Consider the following 18704-nt stretch of genomic DNA (forward strand, 5'->3'; position numbering starts at 1 on the left):
TTCGAACCCAGGACCTGTAGATTGCAAGTCAAGTGCTTGACCACTGAGCCACCAACGATCTCTTGAGGTTAGATACTGGAATGAAAAATGTTTAAATGCGTTGAAGTCGAAAACATGTTATGCCAAGCTCACATAGTAAGAATATGCTAATACTTCCTGGCTACATATGCGATATGCAAATCCTTACAAATGACATCAATTTACTTAGCCGTTGACAACACGTAATGAAATTAGCTCCGTTACTGCTCGCCCGCGATGAGGGGCACGGCTGTGAGTCACAGCGGATATTCAATTGAATATAGATTTTAAAATGCAAAGTAATAACAAAAATCGAACTAATCGACGCAAAATCAATTAAGTTTCAATCCAACAATTTATGTTCTCAGAGGTACACGCAAAATCTACACTAAAGATCTCACTAGACTATTATTTAAACTTATAACTCCGATTGAAACATTTTTTTTCGGTGTTGGGACATAAAAAATAGCAGTAGACAACAAAAGTTGTTTGAAAAGCTAAAAAATATTACTACGTAATAAGCAGTTAGCTTTATGATGTCATCTCAAAGCTCATATTAAGTTACACAGACATAAAAGTGGCGGCAGACAGAGCTTTATTGCATTACAGTCGGCAGCTTTCTGCTTACGTACGGACAATTCTAACAGAATTTATAGTCACGCAATTTAAAGAAGACCTATAAAACAATTTGTGCAGTTAATGAACCTTAATATTTAAATTAACCGACATATTCTACATTGTTGCGTATTTGCGTGATGCCTTAAAACAATTTTTTGCGAAGCTTATTTAAATTATAAGCAATTTTACTTTACCCAAATACTAACATCGAAATAATAATATAAATGCGAATGTTTAGATGAATAGATGGATAAATGTTTTTTTGAAGGTAACTCCGGAACGGCTCAACAGATCTCGATGAAATTGGCTCAGATGCAGAACATAATCTGGAAGAACAGGCTACTTATTAAGTTTTTTTTAACTCTGCGGGGACGGAATCGCAGGCGACAGCTAGTAAAACAATAAATGGATAAACAAAATCATATTTATAATTAATGTACTAAAAAAACAAGCTACAGTAATGATAACATTCTTTTGGTGTTCTAAATTCAAACAACAGTCTATTCAAAAACTGCCAGATATTTTCAACGGTCATAACAGTCAACGATATTCATTGCAGATATTCGTCTTATTTGATCGTATTTCGTAATTATGTTCATAAATAAATTAAATTAACACACTTTGGCGTGAGCTAAAACTTAAACAAAATTACTTTATAAATTCGGCACTATTGTGGTTAAAGTTTAGTCACCCTACGCAAATTTGTTTATGTCACGATTTTACAGTGGCACGCGACATTCGAGTTATGACGTCATTGTTTAGGTGCGAAAGGTCGTTAAAACGAGTACGCTAAAGCTAATTAATATGTACAGATGCTAAAAAAGAATTTACATTTTTAATTTACCATCTCAACTACACACATATTTGTTATTCTATTTCAGAACGGCTTAACTTTTAACGGCTATAGGAGGGATTGATTATCGAAATATAACATAAGGAACTTTTTAGTCCATTTCCATTTACAAAGGGTCGCGAAATACAATTTTCATATTTAAAATCGTGGACAAAAACCAGTAGGATAACTACATCAAAATTTCAACGTCATCAGTTTTTCTACATAATGTATGTATACTCCGCCCTACTATTCAAAAATCAATACATTTTGTGTTCATAGTTAAAAAAACATACAAACGTGTACGACCTTGTTTCTTATCTTAACATATTCTTATTTCCTTCCGATAGCGGTTTACCGCGGTTGAGTCAAAATGAAAAATATATCCTCCAAACAAAGCAAAATATTCAATTCGCTCGCAAAAATAATCTTCTAACACAACATAAACATTAATTTTATAATCACTAATGTCTTGCAAAAAAATTCTTAACAGTATGTTAACTATGTTTAAATAAAAATTCCACTCTACATGCCTGCAATGGTATACAATGAAGCCATCGCAACCGCGAAAATTTACTACCAGTTGCAATTGTTAATAGCTTTTTTTAAAACATATTGTTTTCTCTATCTTTTACATAAAGAATGAAAGTCATAGCGTAATGTTTTTATTAAGTGTTTCGACAGTGGAAACCTATGATCAACTTAAAAAAATCCGCTACTTTGCTCCTTTAGAAGCAACTGATTAGTGTTGCCATTTATGTCCCGTTAAGATGTCCATGTTGCGATGCTATCGCCATAAGAATAACGGTAATAGCCTGGACGTCTTCTCAATGATAAAATCAATGTTTCAATCGTTATATCACATAATTCTACTTGTAAAATATAGCGTATGTCACTTAGAGATAATTCAGCATACTGATGGTGAAAGAGTTTTTGAAATCGGACTAGTAGTTTTTGAGTTTATTAGTTGCAAACATTTTAATCTTTTCCTATATGATTTGGATGGATGAATATAAATTTTAAAAAACGTTATTTTCATGGCCCACATTGTGATTGAAATCATTCCGTATTTTACTAACACTGTGTTTTCATTTCCTGTGATACAGTGACCGTGGAGTTCCCAGCATCCGCGTATATAATGTATTGTGGACCCCTTTTATGCCGTATATAATTGAAATTTATAGGTCGTTATATAAACGAATGGCAATGGGGACGTTCCAAAGAATTGCGCCGAATCTAATCGTTGTTCAATGGAGGTGAAAAAAGTATTAATTCTACTGCACTTAAATGTTGACGTTATTTTGTCTATTTTCGATAAAAATTTTGCATGAGTTTTGTAAACTGCCCATATTCAATTTAAAATTTCATCAAATACATTGTTTTGTGGATTTAAATTCTCGTAAATTAAACCACAAACATGAAAACAAACTTGTCATGTCAGTTGCATTATTTATAATCTGTATTTCGTACTAGAAATAGCACGAAGGTAAGGTTACACGCGATTTTTCTATTAAAATAATTATATTTAATACATCCATCACAGTACTGCAGATATGAGTCATTGTGAATTAAAATATTTTCGTAAATATTACCTTTGATACTTGAAGTATGTACGACAGATTATAAAATCGCACCTCATACAGTTCTTCAGCAGTCGTGAAGCTGAATAAACTTTACTCTCTTTTAGTTCGCCTTTGGTGTAAATGTATTAGGTTTATTAATAGTAATAAGAAAACAGGGACTGTCACGGTATGCCACCAAGAGATGAAAGACGTGGTAGGAGTATGTCAATACCGCCACGAAATATTAATAGATATTCATTGACTACCCATACGACGTTGTTGCTAACTTAAAAACCAAAGAGTAGTCACGATATAAAATTTTATATAACTTTGAACTTTCGTGGTTTTTACTATTATACTGTTCGTAAGAAACGGGATTCTTACCACGATTAAACCGTTTGAGCTTCTTTCGGCACACTTCGGTCGTGTTCGGTGCCATGGTCGGGTTGACAACTATTAAATTTTTGTTTATCGATTTTCAATTTGTCTGTAATTTATCTAAGTAAAGAAAACAAAAGTATCATAAATTTTAAAATGAAAATAATTGACTCAACCGTTATAAAGTTACTGTTATAAAGAGCATTCAATGTAAAGCTACACGTCTTGCCTGACAGTTTAACGCGGACCAGGCAAGTAGAAACGAGTCGATCTAGAAAGTGTGAATGTTCCTTTACATTTATGGTACTGAGTGATGTTTCTACGAGAAACATCCTGATTGGAACCATAACAGAATCGACTTAGGTTTTCTTAAACTGTTATTTTCTACTAAGTTTTCTTTTTTATTACCATTTTACCATTGGTTCGTCTTTCACATAATTTTCCTGTTCACAATATCTACCTTTTTTAAATTTATGATTATTATTGTGCTACTCATAACGCTCCGTATTAGAATACGTAATGACACGGAATTTCAAAATATATCAAGGAGTTCAAACTACAAGAAGTCCATATGTTTGATCGGAGTTAAGTCCAGTAATAATAATTTTGATTGTGAGAAGGTTCCTGTCTCTGCAGCCCTGACCACTGGTTGTCTGAGTCATGGGTCTCCGCAGCCGGTGGTGCTCCATTTTTAATATAATATATTTTGTATAATTTTTTATTTTATATATGAAATGTAATATATTAAGAATAAGGTTAATAAATGAATAAGAAGTCATAATATTTTGATATTAAAATATAGAGTTAGTGTTTTAAGTTGAGTTCAAAGTTGTATAGTTCAAATGGCAAACGGACAGACGCGACATAGCCGCGTCATGGCCGCGGCAGTGACCGCAGTTTAAAACAGGTTAGTGTTGCATAGCTCTGCATTAAATCATATTTATTTTTAGCTTGGCTTATGTTAGAATACTACGACCTTTTTATCAAATAATAGACCTGCAAATAAAATTAGTTACTTACGTCTTAACAATCACATTCGTTTATTGGCCGATTACAGTTAACGTAGGTTTTAAGAAAAAAGTATTTTAGCTCTATTAGTCAGCTGTTTATGTCCAAATCTTGAAAAATATGAATATGCATAAAAATAAAATTGTCATCCTAGCCATCTCACAATAGTTTTGTAAGCTCCCCATTAAATAGAGGATTATAAAAATATTTGTCAGCTCCATACCTTTCCTGTTCAACCCTACGTGACGATTAATGAAAAGGTATAATATAATAACAGGGTGTATAATCGACTATTGAAGGGTGAAAGTCGATAAAGCGACCAATTAATGCACGGTCACGACTAAAAATTAAAATCGATTCCATTTTAATCGTGCGAGTTATTGTAATTTATCGTTTTAATATACATGTATTTGCATACCAAAGATTCAATTACGGATAAGTTCTTATTTGAAAATCAAATACGTAATTCGGAGATGTTATACTGACACAAGAAATTCAAAGCTCGTTTAAATGTTACCAAGAAATTTGACGTCATTACAAGTTTTTTTTTATTTTCTGGCAACAAACGGTTAATAAAATGACAATTTCCCTATTTCTACAATATTGTCAGTTTTATGTCTATTTTAAGATCTTACTCTGCCTTAAAAAAAGGTCTTGACAGACAAACGGAATTAAGACAACGAAAATAAGGGTTACATTTTTTCCTTTCAAATATAGAACATAGTCCGGAATAACACATAGGTTACTAATTTGTGTTTTTTAGGTACGAAACCCTTTTTTTTCCAGAGAGGAATCCTTTATGCATACTCCGCGCCCCGGGGGGACGCGGTAGTAATGTATTCTCCTCCATAACGCAGGCATACCCACTAAACCTCTCTGTTCCTCCAAAGCATCGGGACGAGACCACGGGCACGCTTTCGCTTTCGATCCCGTCAGCGTCAGCTGCCGAGCTCCCTCACGGGGGGGAGGCCGCCCTCGATGGCGGGCAATGGACTCCATGTATGGAACCCTAACTAGCTTTGTGTTTGAGTAAACGGTAGATATAGATAAAATTACTAATTGTAATGAACCTTACAAGTGTACAAATTAATACACCTTACAAGTGTAACACTTTATTGTGATTAACCGAACATCAATAAACAGAGATTAACAATCATCATAGTATCACAATGTTAAATCAACAAATCATACAAATGATACATACACATATCAAATGATCAACAAACGGACAATTGATCAGCTTGCATTTTGTTGTAACAAGTCCGTTACCGTCTTCAATAAGTCAATTGGCATTCAAAACACGCGTCAACTAACGTCCTTGCATTGAACAAATTATTGACTACATAATCAAAAGGAAATATCATTCAACATGGTCGAAGAGAGCTGTAACAAAATGTAGTCTCGTTCATTTAATTTGTCATGCAATTGCGTATTATTAATTAGAATGTACTGAACATATTTGTGTGTAATTTTCATAAATTACAACTACATGTTCTTACTAATATTATAAATGCGAATGTTTAGATGGATGGATGTTTAAAAGTATCACCACGGTTGAACGGATCTCGATCAAATTAGGCTAGATATAGAACATAGTCTGGAAGAATAAATAGGTTACTAATTTGTGTATTTTTTTAATTACACGTAAAAGGAGTCGCGGGCGACTGCTAGTTATGCAATAAAGCAGTGGTCCCCAAACTTATTTTTTCTACTGCCCACTTGGAGAATAAATATTTTTTTAGCGCCCCCATATTTTCACATATTTAAAAGCACTATAACTTCAAATTAAATTAATTAATTATTGTAACCTATATATGTATATTAACGGAGAATTCTAAACGAAACTTTTACTATAACCCGCAACTTAAGATCTGCAGCGCCCACAAGGGGGCGTTATCGCCCACTTTGGGAAATACTGCAATAATGCATCCGTGCGTGTTAACTCAAAGTTTTGAACGGTTTATCAAACTGTTATCTAAATGAAGCGAGATAGGAGAAAAACATTTAATTTCAAGCTTACAATAGTTGTTTTATATTATAACGTCGTTGTTTTTATATAAAGAAGCTCCGGACAAAATGATGTCAGTTTCGGAGAACACGTTACGTCACTCGCTTTGAGGTCAAGCGCCGCCTCCGGATCTCTGAGCTTTATTGATTACGTATTATAAATGAAGACAGAACAGTTTCAAGCATAAAACTAGCTAGAGATATATTACCCGCTCTAACCGTGGGTTTTCGAGACTGAAATCTTTGTATAAAATATATCTTTATCCCTCTGTCATTACCCTTAACAAAAAAGAAGATAACAACTTGTTTGAAACTGAGATATTGTTCTCAAAAACCCACGATAACTATTTCAATCGTCATCTCATAGATTTTGACAGATCAATCGTCAATCACAAGTATCAAACTATTCAAAGAAAACTTACATATTGTGTCTTTATCAACGTCCCGTCTATAGATATGTGTATACGTTTAATGTTTATGGAATGAACATGTGGACAAATTGAGGTTCGATTAGCGACATCGCTTCTAGTTCAAAACATATTTCGTTAGTTCCAAAAAAACACTTACTTGAACAATAATAAAACACGAGTTTTATATCTTAAACAAGATTGTAACCCTAACACTAATGGCTAACATAATGATTTTCCACGTAATAAACCGCAAAGTGGACCGCGCCTGTGTGTACGCGAATTACTTTGTTTAATTAAATAAAAAAAGCTCTAATAAGCAAGAACCTTGACCATGTTCAATGCTGTTTAATACACATAGCTACTATAGCTACATAGGTCTTGGTTTATGTTCCGCGTAAATCAACATATTTGTTGGAGCCGTAACTTAAATTAAATAAAATTTAATTACTAAACAATTTTAATTCATAGTTATATTCATATATATATAGACTAGCGGACCCGACAGACGTTGTCCTGTCTACACGTCTTTAATTCGAATAAATTAATATGAAGTTAATATTTGATGAAAATTGTGAATCTAAACCATTCCCAGATCCCCTTGAACACACACAAAAAATTTAATCAAAATCGGTCCAGTCGTTTGAGAGAAGTTCAGTGACATACACACTCACAGAAGAATTATATATATAAAGATATTTCAACTTCCTTTGCAAAATTTTAAATGATTGCAGTCCCCAAAATAATGCTTTAAAATTCTACACATATCTGCTTAATAAGACTACATTTTAGCTGCCAAATTACGTAATAATACTGCAATATTCAGTACATACTAGATATAATTTACACTTTTACGATATAAAAGATATACCAAAATAATGACGAAACACTACAGTACGATACTTCGCGTATTTAATATTTAACGCACATTAACAAAAGTTTCTATCGAAACAACTGTACAAAAATCTGCAACTTTATTTCTCTGAGACAATAAGCTAACAATACATTTAGTATTTCGTCAGTGGAAACGCACGGTTTAACACTTCAACATTTTTTTTATTTTGATAGTAGCACCAACATTGTATATTTAAATAATTTATCTTATCTTTATCATTGGATAAGCGCACATGCGCGCTACCGCGGTGTTGCGACGACCATTTTTTTTTTAAACAAATGAATATACTACAGACCAATATGCATCAGTGACTTGAAAATTACATTTAAACACATTAAAGTGGATAGAGAAAAAATATAGAGCTATTAGATATTTAATAGATATTTCCTCTTGCCATCTCTCCCTTTCTGTTCATCTTTCCTGATTAGAAAAGGATAGAAAGATTCAAAGATGCAGTTATGCATAACAGACAATAATTGCATTTACAATTATTATAACATTTATTGCATTGCTGTAGTACTGTAAGTAGAGTAGATTTAATACATATGTTTTAATAACTTTTAATAACTTCATAACATGCAAACTCCAGCAAACACATCGGTGTAGAGTTAAAAAAAACCTTTCCTAGTCTTTATTATCAAATGATTTTATTGACTAAAATATATAGAGAATGCTATCAACTAGTTCTTTTAAATATTGCAATGAAGAACATGAGTATATATATACACATAAATAAAACAAAATTTCTAACAAGATTTTATAGCTAAGAAGTATGACACTGACTTCATTAAAGATTAAAATAATATTGTTCAATGCCAAAATTAAATTGTTATAAATGTTGATTAAGTTTTATAAGATGAGGCCAATTAAAAAAGCCTTTTAGCACTTGTATGCAAAATATTACTAGAGTTTTATCTATTATGAAATACAATCATTTTGTTGTTTTTATTTTTACTTATTTAAAATAAAATTATTTATATTATTCGTAATAAAAGGAGTCTATTTTTCAAGTTTTTACATTAAATACATGTCATGCAGAACTTTGGGTTCAGAAAATTATGTGTTAATCATGTGAAAATAGGCTATTTTAATAGCTATTATGTATTAAGCAGTAAGAGTACTATCTACTAAGGTTTGAATATAATTTAATCAAAACATTATGATGAATAAAGGTTAGTATAAACATCCCATGCAATTTTCACATACAAAGACGTACAATTTTATCGTTAGTCATAAAAACGACAAAATACTCGACCTATAAAACGTAAATATTCATTCTAAAAAGCTTAATCCTTACACGCGCGGCAACTGAAATAGGTCATCTTGTACAATGACACCTTGTCCAAGTTTCCCAGTGTGGATGTGTGTAAATGAAAACACACCTATCAGCACAACTACTACGCGAAATTATAGCGGGAATTTGCGACAAACGTTGAAGATATTCAAAATTATAAATAAGTGGAGATTTTGAACATGGAACGTTTAGAGAAAATTTTTAAAAGTAAAATGAACGTTTAATTGTATTCTGTGCAAAATTTTGATGGCAATCAGTACCTGTTTACTCTTGTTTTCAATCCCATTCGCCTTGCCGTCCGGCCCGTTAGCGTTGTTTTCCTCACTTTTTTCACTTTTCACACCCTCCAACGCCATATTTAAGAGACAACTTTATTCACTGTCATTCGATAATTTAAATGGTTTTCTGTAATTCACTGGATATAAAATATTTAACCACTAAAGGATACCCGAAAACCGTAAGCGATCACTCCCATAGACAAGCATCCGACACAACTTATCACATCGCCACCGACAACGCATCGAGCGCGAATGAGAAAAAAAGAAAAAGCACGTTGTAATCAGTGTTGCCACAACGTAGCTTATAAACTACCAAGTACAATTTTTCTCTAAAATATACCACTCATACATTTTTCTAACGGTAGAAATTATTTTATTTAATTCAGTGAAGTATTTTTAAGGAAATGAAAAGATGGTAGTCTATTCTCGCCAACGGAATTGTTTTATAAAATGTATGCACACAGTTGCATAAGAGTATTTTGTAAAATAATTAAACTAGGTTTCCTTTTTGAAAAACAAACTATACAAAACTCGCCGCTTTACGACGAACGTTTTAAAATTTATTTGTTAACTTCTGTCTTGTGTATTATGAAAGACCGAAACGAAATTCTTAACAATGTGGGCAACACGAGGTTTCATTTTGTGTTATTCTTTTGGAATATAGGTGGAGCTAGTTTACTCAATTCTTTATCTTGGTGGGGGGAAAGCAAGGGATGGCAAAAATAAAATGGCCAAATCTATGTTGACAAACTAGTTATCACAATTCATGGGCATTCTTTAAATATTTAAAAAGGCTAGTACGTAAATAAATGATCTCATTCCAACAAAAAGCCTCCCCGGCGGGGAATCGAACCCCGGTCTCCCGCGTGACAGGCGGGGATACTTACCACTATACTACCGAGGACTTGGCAATATTTTTGAAACAAAATTTTTTGTTAAGTTAAATGTTATTGTATTGTATCCAACAACATTTATTACATAATTTATTTATTATATACTTTGCAAATTACATATTGCACATTGGAAAAACTTTTAGTCATTCATGGACCTTACGATGTTATGCAATGTGGTTAAGGAAGGAAAATACAAGGACATTGTATCTTACAATACTAAGCTTACATCGTTGCATTATTTTACAACAGTTTTTTTTTATTTCCGCTTATTTAGGCCGGCATCTGAATTGGGCAAAATTACTTTTGATGCTTTTAATATTCTAAACAGGACTTATTCCGAAATACTTTTTAGTACTTTTGAATAGTAAATTGTCTTACTACAAAAACATTCCTATGGCTATCTAATTTTTAAAATATCGCACAACTTTATCCATATGTATCGTTTTTTTTATAATTTCTTCATGTCTTCTTTTGTTTTCTTAGTAATAAATATTACCGCGTGAGAATCAAGATGGAACAGTACGAGCGCGTACGAAGTACGAAGTTTAATTGATAACATAAATGACACTGGCCATTAGGAATGTTCAAACATCGGGTCCGAGTCCGACCCACGTGCTGGAATGATAACACACGCTATAGACAAATAAAACATTATCTGTACAATCAGGATCGAAAGATTATTTTCAATCGATTTTTTTTTTATTACAATATGGCAAAAGCAAAAGGCCGAATACCGCTAACATTGGGACGAGAACGTAAGGTATAGACAAAAAACTAATGAAGAAAATTTAATTGTCATCGTGCCAGTAAAATAGTCAAACTTTGGACATCTCTGGGACTTTGGGGATCCAAAGATAAATGACAATCAACCATTATTTTATGTTAGCGATAAAGATTTTAAGGGTTACGTCTAACGCATGATGTAATATTTTAAGGTTTTTCAGCCTAAGTTTAACAAAGTTTGTCACAACCGACATGATACGTCATTGGCTTTTTCCTCTGACTGTACCGATCACAACGTCCACTGTGGTGTACAGTCGACGTGAACACAGTTCAGTTGATAACAGGACACTGGATACTGTGGAAATGTACAGCTGATTTGTATTATAAATATTTATATTTTTTTTTTTTAATTGTGACTTGTGATTGTTTTAAGTCGCATGTGTTTATGTCGTATTAACCAAAATCAATATGATTAAACGTGAGTAAAAAAGTTATACATTTACAAAATATTTAACCCTTAGTAGCCTGATTTACATACGAAAGTGATTTGTTTTTAATATTACCGTGTTTGCTTGATGAAATAAAACAATAATGATTTTTTTTTTTTTAAATTCAGTTGGAAAGAATATTATATTATACAACGGTAAAATAGGTACAGCCAACCTATAAAAAAAAAACTAAAACTAATGTGTACATTCGGTTTAAAAATTGGTATCAAAATTGAAAATCTAGGCTACTAAGGGTTTAAGACATTCATTATTTAAAATTCAGTTTAGAATATGAGTATTAAATATTTGAAATATAGCACTCAGATATACTGCATGTAAATAATTTAATGAATAAACATCATATAAAAGTAATTAAATTGAGTTTAACTACAAAGTTAAACTTGTTTTATCTATCTATCTGTTATCTTTTTAAAACCAACACTTGAATAGAAAAAATAATGTAAATTTCGTAATAATCAAAGTCAAGTTACCAATGTTATTTACAACGTATCTATATCAAATAGAAAAAAAAAAACTATGTCTTTTTTGCGTTGATGTAAAAGTACAGTAAAGCTTCAGTGTAACTAAATATCCCCATACACGAACCACTTCAAACAGTCGGTACCGACTGCAAACTAGGGTCATTATAATCAGTGAAATCACAAATTATGATTGTCAATAATCAATAAGCCGACTTGAAACTATGCTCGGCTCTAAATTGCATCAGACGTGTCCATAATATTTTCCCGTCACATCTTACTTCTTACTAATATTAAAAATGCGGAAGTTCAGATGAATAGATGGATGTTTGTCTGACGATATTTCAAGAACGATTCAATGGATCTTGATGAAATTTGGCAAAGATGTACAACAGAGTCTGGAAGAACACATAGGCTACTTTTTAAGTTTTTTTAATAGCGCCCGGCCGGAGTCGCAGGCAACTTCTAGTTTGTTATAAAAGTTTGATTTTACCTAATGAAACTAATGTGAAAGCAGTTACTATGTAAACAAGTGGTGTTTTTTATTTATATTGCTATATTTGTACGTTGTATACGTCGTACATATTTATTTAACTTTGTGTACATTTGTTTGGTCAAAGTTTAAAAGTGCTATTTACGTCGTTATCACTTATCATTTGCAAATGTTTAAAAAATGATTAAACAAAATACAGCTAAGTAACTAACTTGATTATTTTTACACGAACACACACACACACACACACACATACACACACAGACACACACATTGGCACACTTAAACATTTATTAATTTTTAACTAATTTGGCTTTTTTTTATAATTTCTAGTTACTATTGTTTGGTTTCTTTAGATTATAAAATTATTACTCAACTTATAAAAGTACATGCGCAATGTAACTTATAGGAAGTCATTGGCTCCTTTAATACAGGGAAACGTAGTATAGGAGCCAAGATTATAATGAACCAGATTTGTTAAATGTACAAAGATTTATTATTATTATTAAATTCTTATTCATTTATTAACCTTGTTGTTAATATATTACATTTCATATATAAAATATTATTATTATTTCGTAGGAAAAAAATATTGCCCTTAGTTTTTATATTCCAATTTTATCATAATATACATAATACATACTATATATATTATCGTTGTTTACTTAGTACTGACTTTATTTTTTACTTAACCCTAAATCATTTAATTCACAACTTTTTTTTGTTATTGTAATTTGAAAAATATATTTGTCTTCTTTTGTAATTGATCTGTGGGGCTGGGGCCTAGTTTGGAAACCTGACCCATAGGGGAAAAATATTAAAGTTATTTTTTAAATTTTAATACTAGAAGTCGGTCGCGACTTTGTCAGGGGAGAATTAAAAAAGTAGTCCCACATAAAATAGTTTGAGCCGTTTCGATTACACGGAACAAACGCGATTTATGCTTAGACGAACGTTTTAAAAATTGGATTTTGATTATAAGCTACGCGAATGACATATTCTCGTTCAATATGAATTTATATTTTGATATTACATACGGAAATCTCTAATTTTATTCATTGCATAGATTGTTAAGAAGAACGGGATGCTATACAATATAATCATAATCTAAGTTCACTTAAGTGGTCTAGAAGGTACGGACCTTGGTCTTATGTCTCTATGAAGTTGTTTACAAATTGTATTATGCATTTATTTAAATAAATATTCACTATGTATTCAACAGATTATTTATTTATTGCTTTTATCAATACTCGTTTGTTGTTTTATCTATTAGAAGCTGTCGCCCGTGACTACATCCGCGACTAATATAAAACAAACATAACAAGTAGCCTTTGTGTTCTTCCAGACTATGTTCTATATCCATGCTAAATTTCAGAGAGAGCCATGCAGCCGTTTCGGAGATAACTTTAAACAAACGAACATCCATCCATCCATGTACACATTCGCATTTATAATATTAGTAAGATTGTATATAACATAAATGGCTAACAAATATACAGTCACGGCTTGGATTGTGTTGCTTATTGTTTTTTTTTAATTTTAATAAGATTCGTACGTAATTGTAGGAGTTCGAAGCTTAAAGCAGTTAGGCGCGCAAATTGCAAATAATTCGTTAAATTCACAATTTCCTATCAATTTATCTTATAAACATATCTAACCCTTTTATCCCACACGATTTGAGGATCGGAATAACAATCGCAAAAAATAAAAAGATGCATTTTTTATTTATACAAACTACCTATAAAATTATCTATCGTCGTATTTATGGATCGATTTTCGAGTTTGTACTACACAATTGAAACAAACGAATACTAAAATGCGTTCAACAAATAAGCTCCATTTATTAACATTCATTACGAAGCAAATTGTCCACAAGGCTGACAGCAATGAAGCTGCCAGCGGCACGAGTTGCAATTACAGGCAGTAAATATTGCAATTGACGAGACAAATAATAATTTATTTACATAATATATAAACAAACAGGATTATTTTGACGTATCAAAGTTTGATGATCTAGTCAAAAACATTCTACTAGATGCTTCCTTTAAAAGACCGATTATTGTAGCCAACTTTGGAATTTGGGAAAGTTTAAAGCAAAATAGTGTTATACTGAGATCATGTATTTATTTTAACTTTGATGTTTTAACGAAAGTACATTTCTCTTTTATTTTCTATGAGCAAACTGAAGCTAATTTAAAATGATACATGTTAGTTCTTTTGCCGTTTAAATTTTGTAGGCGTTGATATACTATTTTTTTGCTTTATTTCAAAACAAAACCAGATACACCATCAGTCAGATGTCGCTGTTTGGGTAACAGTACTAAGCTTAACTATTTAGTTACTTTAAATTTGTCATAACAGTTACAGCCGCAAGAGCTTCTTTCCTGTAAAATTGAACACACTTTTCAAGTACCTTAATATATACATATTTGTTTTAAAGATATGACAGTAATAATTACTTTTTAAATCTTTCTTTTAAAACGCAAACAAGAGATAGTTCTATTTCATTTATTACATCGGGCTTTTTGATTTAAATAATTAAGGTTATTAATTTAGGTTATTATTTTAAATTAATATAGGTTTAGGTATTCTAAACAGTTTCATCATAAATTCGAGTTGGTTGTTATTGAGTATTTGACGTTTGTGTTTTTTTTAATCAATAAAAATTAAAGAACGTGATTGTATCTTTGTTCTCTACGCTTTAACCACCGATCTATACTTGTTACTCTTTGCGAATTTTCACTAATTACAACTAAGAAAAAAAAAGAATGCTTCGAAGTGTCGGTTCACGATGACCTCAGAGGGTCGTTTTGTATATAAAAATATTGATCTTAGGATGACGTTCAAGATATAATTGTTACAAGCAGAGTTAGATAACAATATCACTGATAACATACGACCCCGTCAGTCGTTATTCACTCTTCAAAGTGGAACAGCGTGAGCTGCTAATTTGATCTTTCTTACGTGAGTGTCATTTTTGATTTATTTTTAGACGAGCATTACCTAAGAACAGACACGTTCACTTTATTATTCGAAATGCTTAAAATTTTTAATCTTACTAATATTATAAATGCGAATGTTTGGATGGATGAATGTTTGAAGGTATCTCCGGAACAGCTACATGGATACCACTGAAATTTGACATAGATGTCGAACATAGTCTGAAAGAATATAGACTACTAATTAAGTTTCATTTCATTTCCGCGCAGACGGAGTCGCGGGCGACAGCTTGTTATTCATAAATATTAAACACGTACTTGGCTACACTTGAATATGTTATTACTGTAAACCTTTTCATCTTCATTATCTATGCTATTAATACACTTTATGATTTGTTTGTTTTCGCATACGTTAACCACAGAGGTATTATGTACTTACCCAATTAAATTAAATCTTTCGTCATTAAAAATTACACTACAAAGAAATAGTTAACGCAGATTATATTGTTTTATTATTGTATATTGAAAAGCACTCAAGCGAAGACATTTACGATCTAATATTTCTTGATAAACGCGCTAAATAAAATGCTTTGAGGTACGATTTTCTATCAATGACATCATTCTATTTATAGATTTCCTGTATAAAACATGGTTTGATCCCTTTCTTTAAAAAATATTTATACAAATATTTGGGCAGTGGAAAAACTTAAAGGAGCAAAATAGGGCATACGTATTGAAATTATAAAATAATCTGAGTTTTAATGCAATCTCTTGATACTATTGTTTAATGTTTTTTCTTATTTACAGTAACATTAAGCGAAGCAATGAAGATCGGATTTATCGGAGGTGGCAGATTAGCGTTCGCGTTGGCAAATGGATTCATATCTGCAGGTAACGAACTCATTGTATGCAGAAATTAACTACGATGAGAATTTATAACTTAATACTACGCGGTAATTCATTTATCACGTGAGGAACAAGACGACTCCTCTGCCCATCGTGCCAATTTGTACCTATTACGTTGTGTCAAAATAATAAATTTCTTTACTTACTTCTATTCCAGGTTTGGCGAAACCAGATGAAATCACAGCCAGTTGTCATCCTTCAGACACGACCAGTGCTGATGCATTTAAGGTAAAAAAAAACATATTTTTAATTTTCGTATTTCAAACTAATTAACTACGAAAAAATCATCGCATACTTGGAATAATAAGATTTATTGTATTGCCAAAGAAATTTAACAGAACTAACTATCTTGTATAATTCAGTCAACTTGCTACAAAACATTTTCAAACTAAATTAGCTTTATCAAGGTAAAATGATTCTAAAAAAACATTATTTCAATTCTAGGGTTTAGGAGCTACAGCTTTCTTTGAAAACAAACCTGTCGTGGAGCGGTCAGAAGTCGTGATAGTTTCTGTGAAACCTGACGTCGTGGTACCCGCGCTTCGGGAAATAAAAGATTTACCAGCTTCGAAAAACAAACTTTTCATATCCGTAGCCATGGGCGTCTCAACAACTACAATTGAAAAGGTTTATCTTCGTTATTCAGTACACTTTCATTTTATTTTAATTTGTAATGGTGGAAAAAACTTTAAAACGTAGCCTGACATTACTGGTCACAACTTAAAATTAAAGTGTTGCCATAAGTAGTGAAAAATTAAAGTGAGAGAATTTAAAAGGCTATATTTGACACCTACACCAATTTTAGCTTCATAGTGAGGGAGCTGTATAAAACATCGATTGAAACAAACAACTCAAAGAAGTGTAATAGTATTCAAATGCTATGAAAAATACATGTTGATATTAGACATAATTGTAATAAATAAATATGTAATAGGAATTAAAAAACAATGTTTTAGGGCCTCCGTTACATGGTTAAGTTATTGCTATTGGACTATGAAGAAGTGTCAAATGTGACCTATTAAATTAGCCTCCTTAACAGGATAATTTTTTACTTAATTCATAATAAACTCTGTTACCTTAAAAAAAATCAAATCAATAGAATAACAATAAAAGCTGTAATATGTATTTCAGACATTGCCATCAGAAGCCCGTGTAATCCGAGTAATGCCAAACACTCCGGCGCTAGTCAAGGAAGGCGCGGCGGCGCTGAGCCGTGGTTCCAGGGCAACTGTTGACGATGCCCAACTGACCGCGAAGCTATTTCGCGCGGTCGGCACCTGTGATGAAGTGCCAGAGTACCAGATGGATGCTGTCACAGCGCTGAGTGGTAGCGGACCAGCTTATGTAAGTGGTTTTTTGTTAATCGGTGCTAAATAGGAGATAAAAAAATCACTTTCTCTTATAAAACTTGTAATAAACAAGTTCCTTAATAAAAATGAAAACTTTACAACAAAAAGGTAGGTTGTTAACAAAAATTTGTTCCAGGTATACATGCTAATAGAATCTCTAGCCGACGGTGGTGTACGTTGCGGGTTGCCTCGGGATCTGGCACTGAGGCTGGCGGCTCAGACAACACTGGGTGCGGCGGCTATGCTTCGTACTGGCGGACATCCTGCTGCTATGAAGGATAACGTTACAAGTCCAGGGGGATCAACCGCGGAAGGGACATATCATCTTGAACAAAACGGTTTGTTTTGTCAATTTAAATAATTACCGAGAACGATTGAACTGCTACGTAGATCAGTCAATACTGGGAACGTCATAGCTAAAATGCTGTTCACTTGTTAACCTAAGTTAATTTCCTTTTGCGCCTAACATAAACTCGCTGTGTCGTTATTTTTCTTATATTTTTAATGGAAATCACCTCCATGTTTGCAGGTTTCCGATCTGCTGTAATTGGTGCGGTAATGGCAGCGACAAACAGATGTAAAGTGGTGAATCAACAACTTAATAATTAGATTTAAGGAAATATACTTTGTTAATGAATAAAATAAGAAAAACATAAAACATAACCACTTATTTCCCAATTCCTTATACCCTATGCGCAGTAAATATAGTTTAATAGTTTAAAAATCTAAGTGTAATTGTTAGATCACAAAATACGCGCTTGACGTTATATAAATGATAAATTTAGGACTATTCATCAGATACTTTGTTAGTTTACTATTCAAATAATATAATAAATAATATAAATGAAAAGAATAATCTGAATAAGTTTAGCATCGTAAGGAAGCGTCTTAGGGCCCTTCAAGAAACGATCGTACCTCTTCTGAGCGGCTGACAGCGTATCAGAGGTTCCTCTAATCCAGTGTTGTGGATGTATCAAGGCGTAACTTCTTTTCTTCAAAAGGGCCACTGATAGTTTGCCCCCTTATCATTAAAAAAATTAAATGCACTGTGCTAATTGAGTAACTCGAATATAATCGCTCTTACTTTTGGATTTATTTGTCCGTAAATAATCAATAAAATGATTTTTGCTTCAATTT

General features: G+C 32.2%; 2 protein-coding genes and 1 non-coding gene across 5 annotated transcripts in view; 1 reads left to right on the forward strand and 2 right to left on the reverse strand.

Annotated features, from left to right (window-relative positions):
* LOC106123114 (ankyrin-3) overlaps positions 1–9546 on the reverse strand; it is a 100714-nt gene extending 91168 nt beyond the window's left edge. For both annotated transcript variants that reach the window (XM_013319256.1, XM_013319257.1), the window contains exon 1: positions 9280–9546. In XM_013319256.1, the coding sequence (XP_013174710.1) occupies positions 9280–9375 (96 nt within the window). In that variant the 5' untranslated portion in view covers positions 9376–9546. The remainder of the gene's footprint in view (positions 1–9279) is intronic.
* A 583-nt stretch (positions 9547–10129) lies between these two features.
* Positions 10130–10201, reverse strand: TRNAD-GUC (transfer RNA aspartic acid (anticodon GUC)). Its single transcript has one exon. It is a non-coding gene; the product is annotated as a tRNA-Asp (tRNA).
* A 1059-nt stretch (positions 10202–11260) lies between these two features.
* Positions 11261–18224, forward strand: LOC106123195 (pyrroline-5-carboxylate reductase). Of its 2 annotated transcripts, none has more exons than XM_013319422.1 (7): positions 11261–11391; positions 16120–16203; positions 16376–16446; positions 16663–16845; positions 17350–17562; positions 17704–17905; positions 18097–18224. In XM_013319422.1, exons 1-7 carry the CDS (start codon positions 11382–11384, stop codon positions 18174–18176), a joined length of 843 nt encoding a protein of 280 aa, XP_013174876.1. In that variant the 5' UTR covers positions 11261–11381; the 3' UTR covers positions 18177–18224. The 2 variants fall into 2 exon arrangements, with proteins under 2 accessions (XP_013174876.1, XP_013174877.1); XM_013319423.1 differs by lacking the exon at positions 11261–11391 and adding an exon at positions 15176–15337.
* Positions 18225–18704: the final 480 nt, after the last annotated feature.

This window comes from Papilio xuthus, unplaced genomic scaffold, assembly GCF_000836235.2.
Source record: "Papilio xuthus unplaced genomic scaffold, Pxut_1.1 DF826159.1, whole genome shotgun sequence".
Classification (NCBI taxonomy): Eukaryota; Metazoa; Arthropoda; class Insecta; order Lepidoptera; family Papilionidae; genus Papilio; species Papilio xuthus.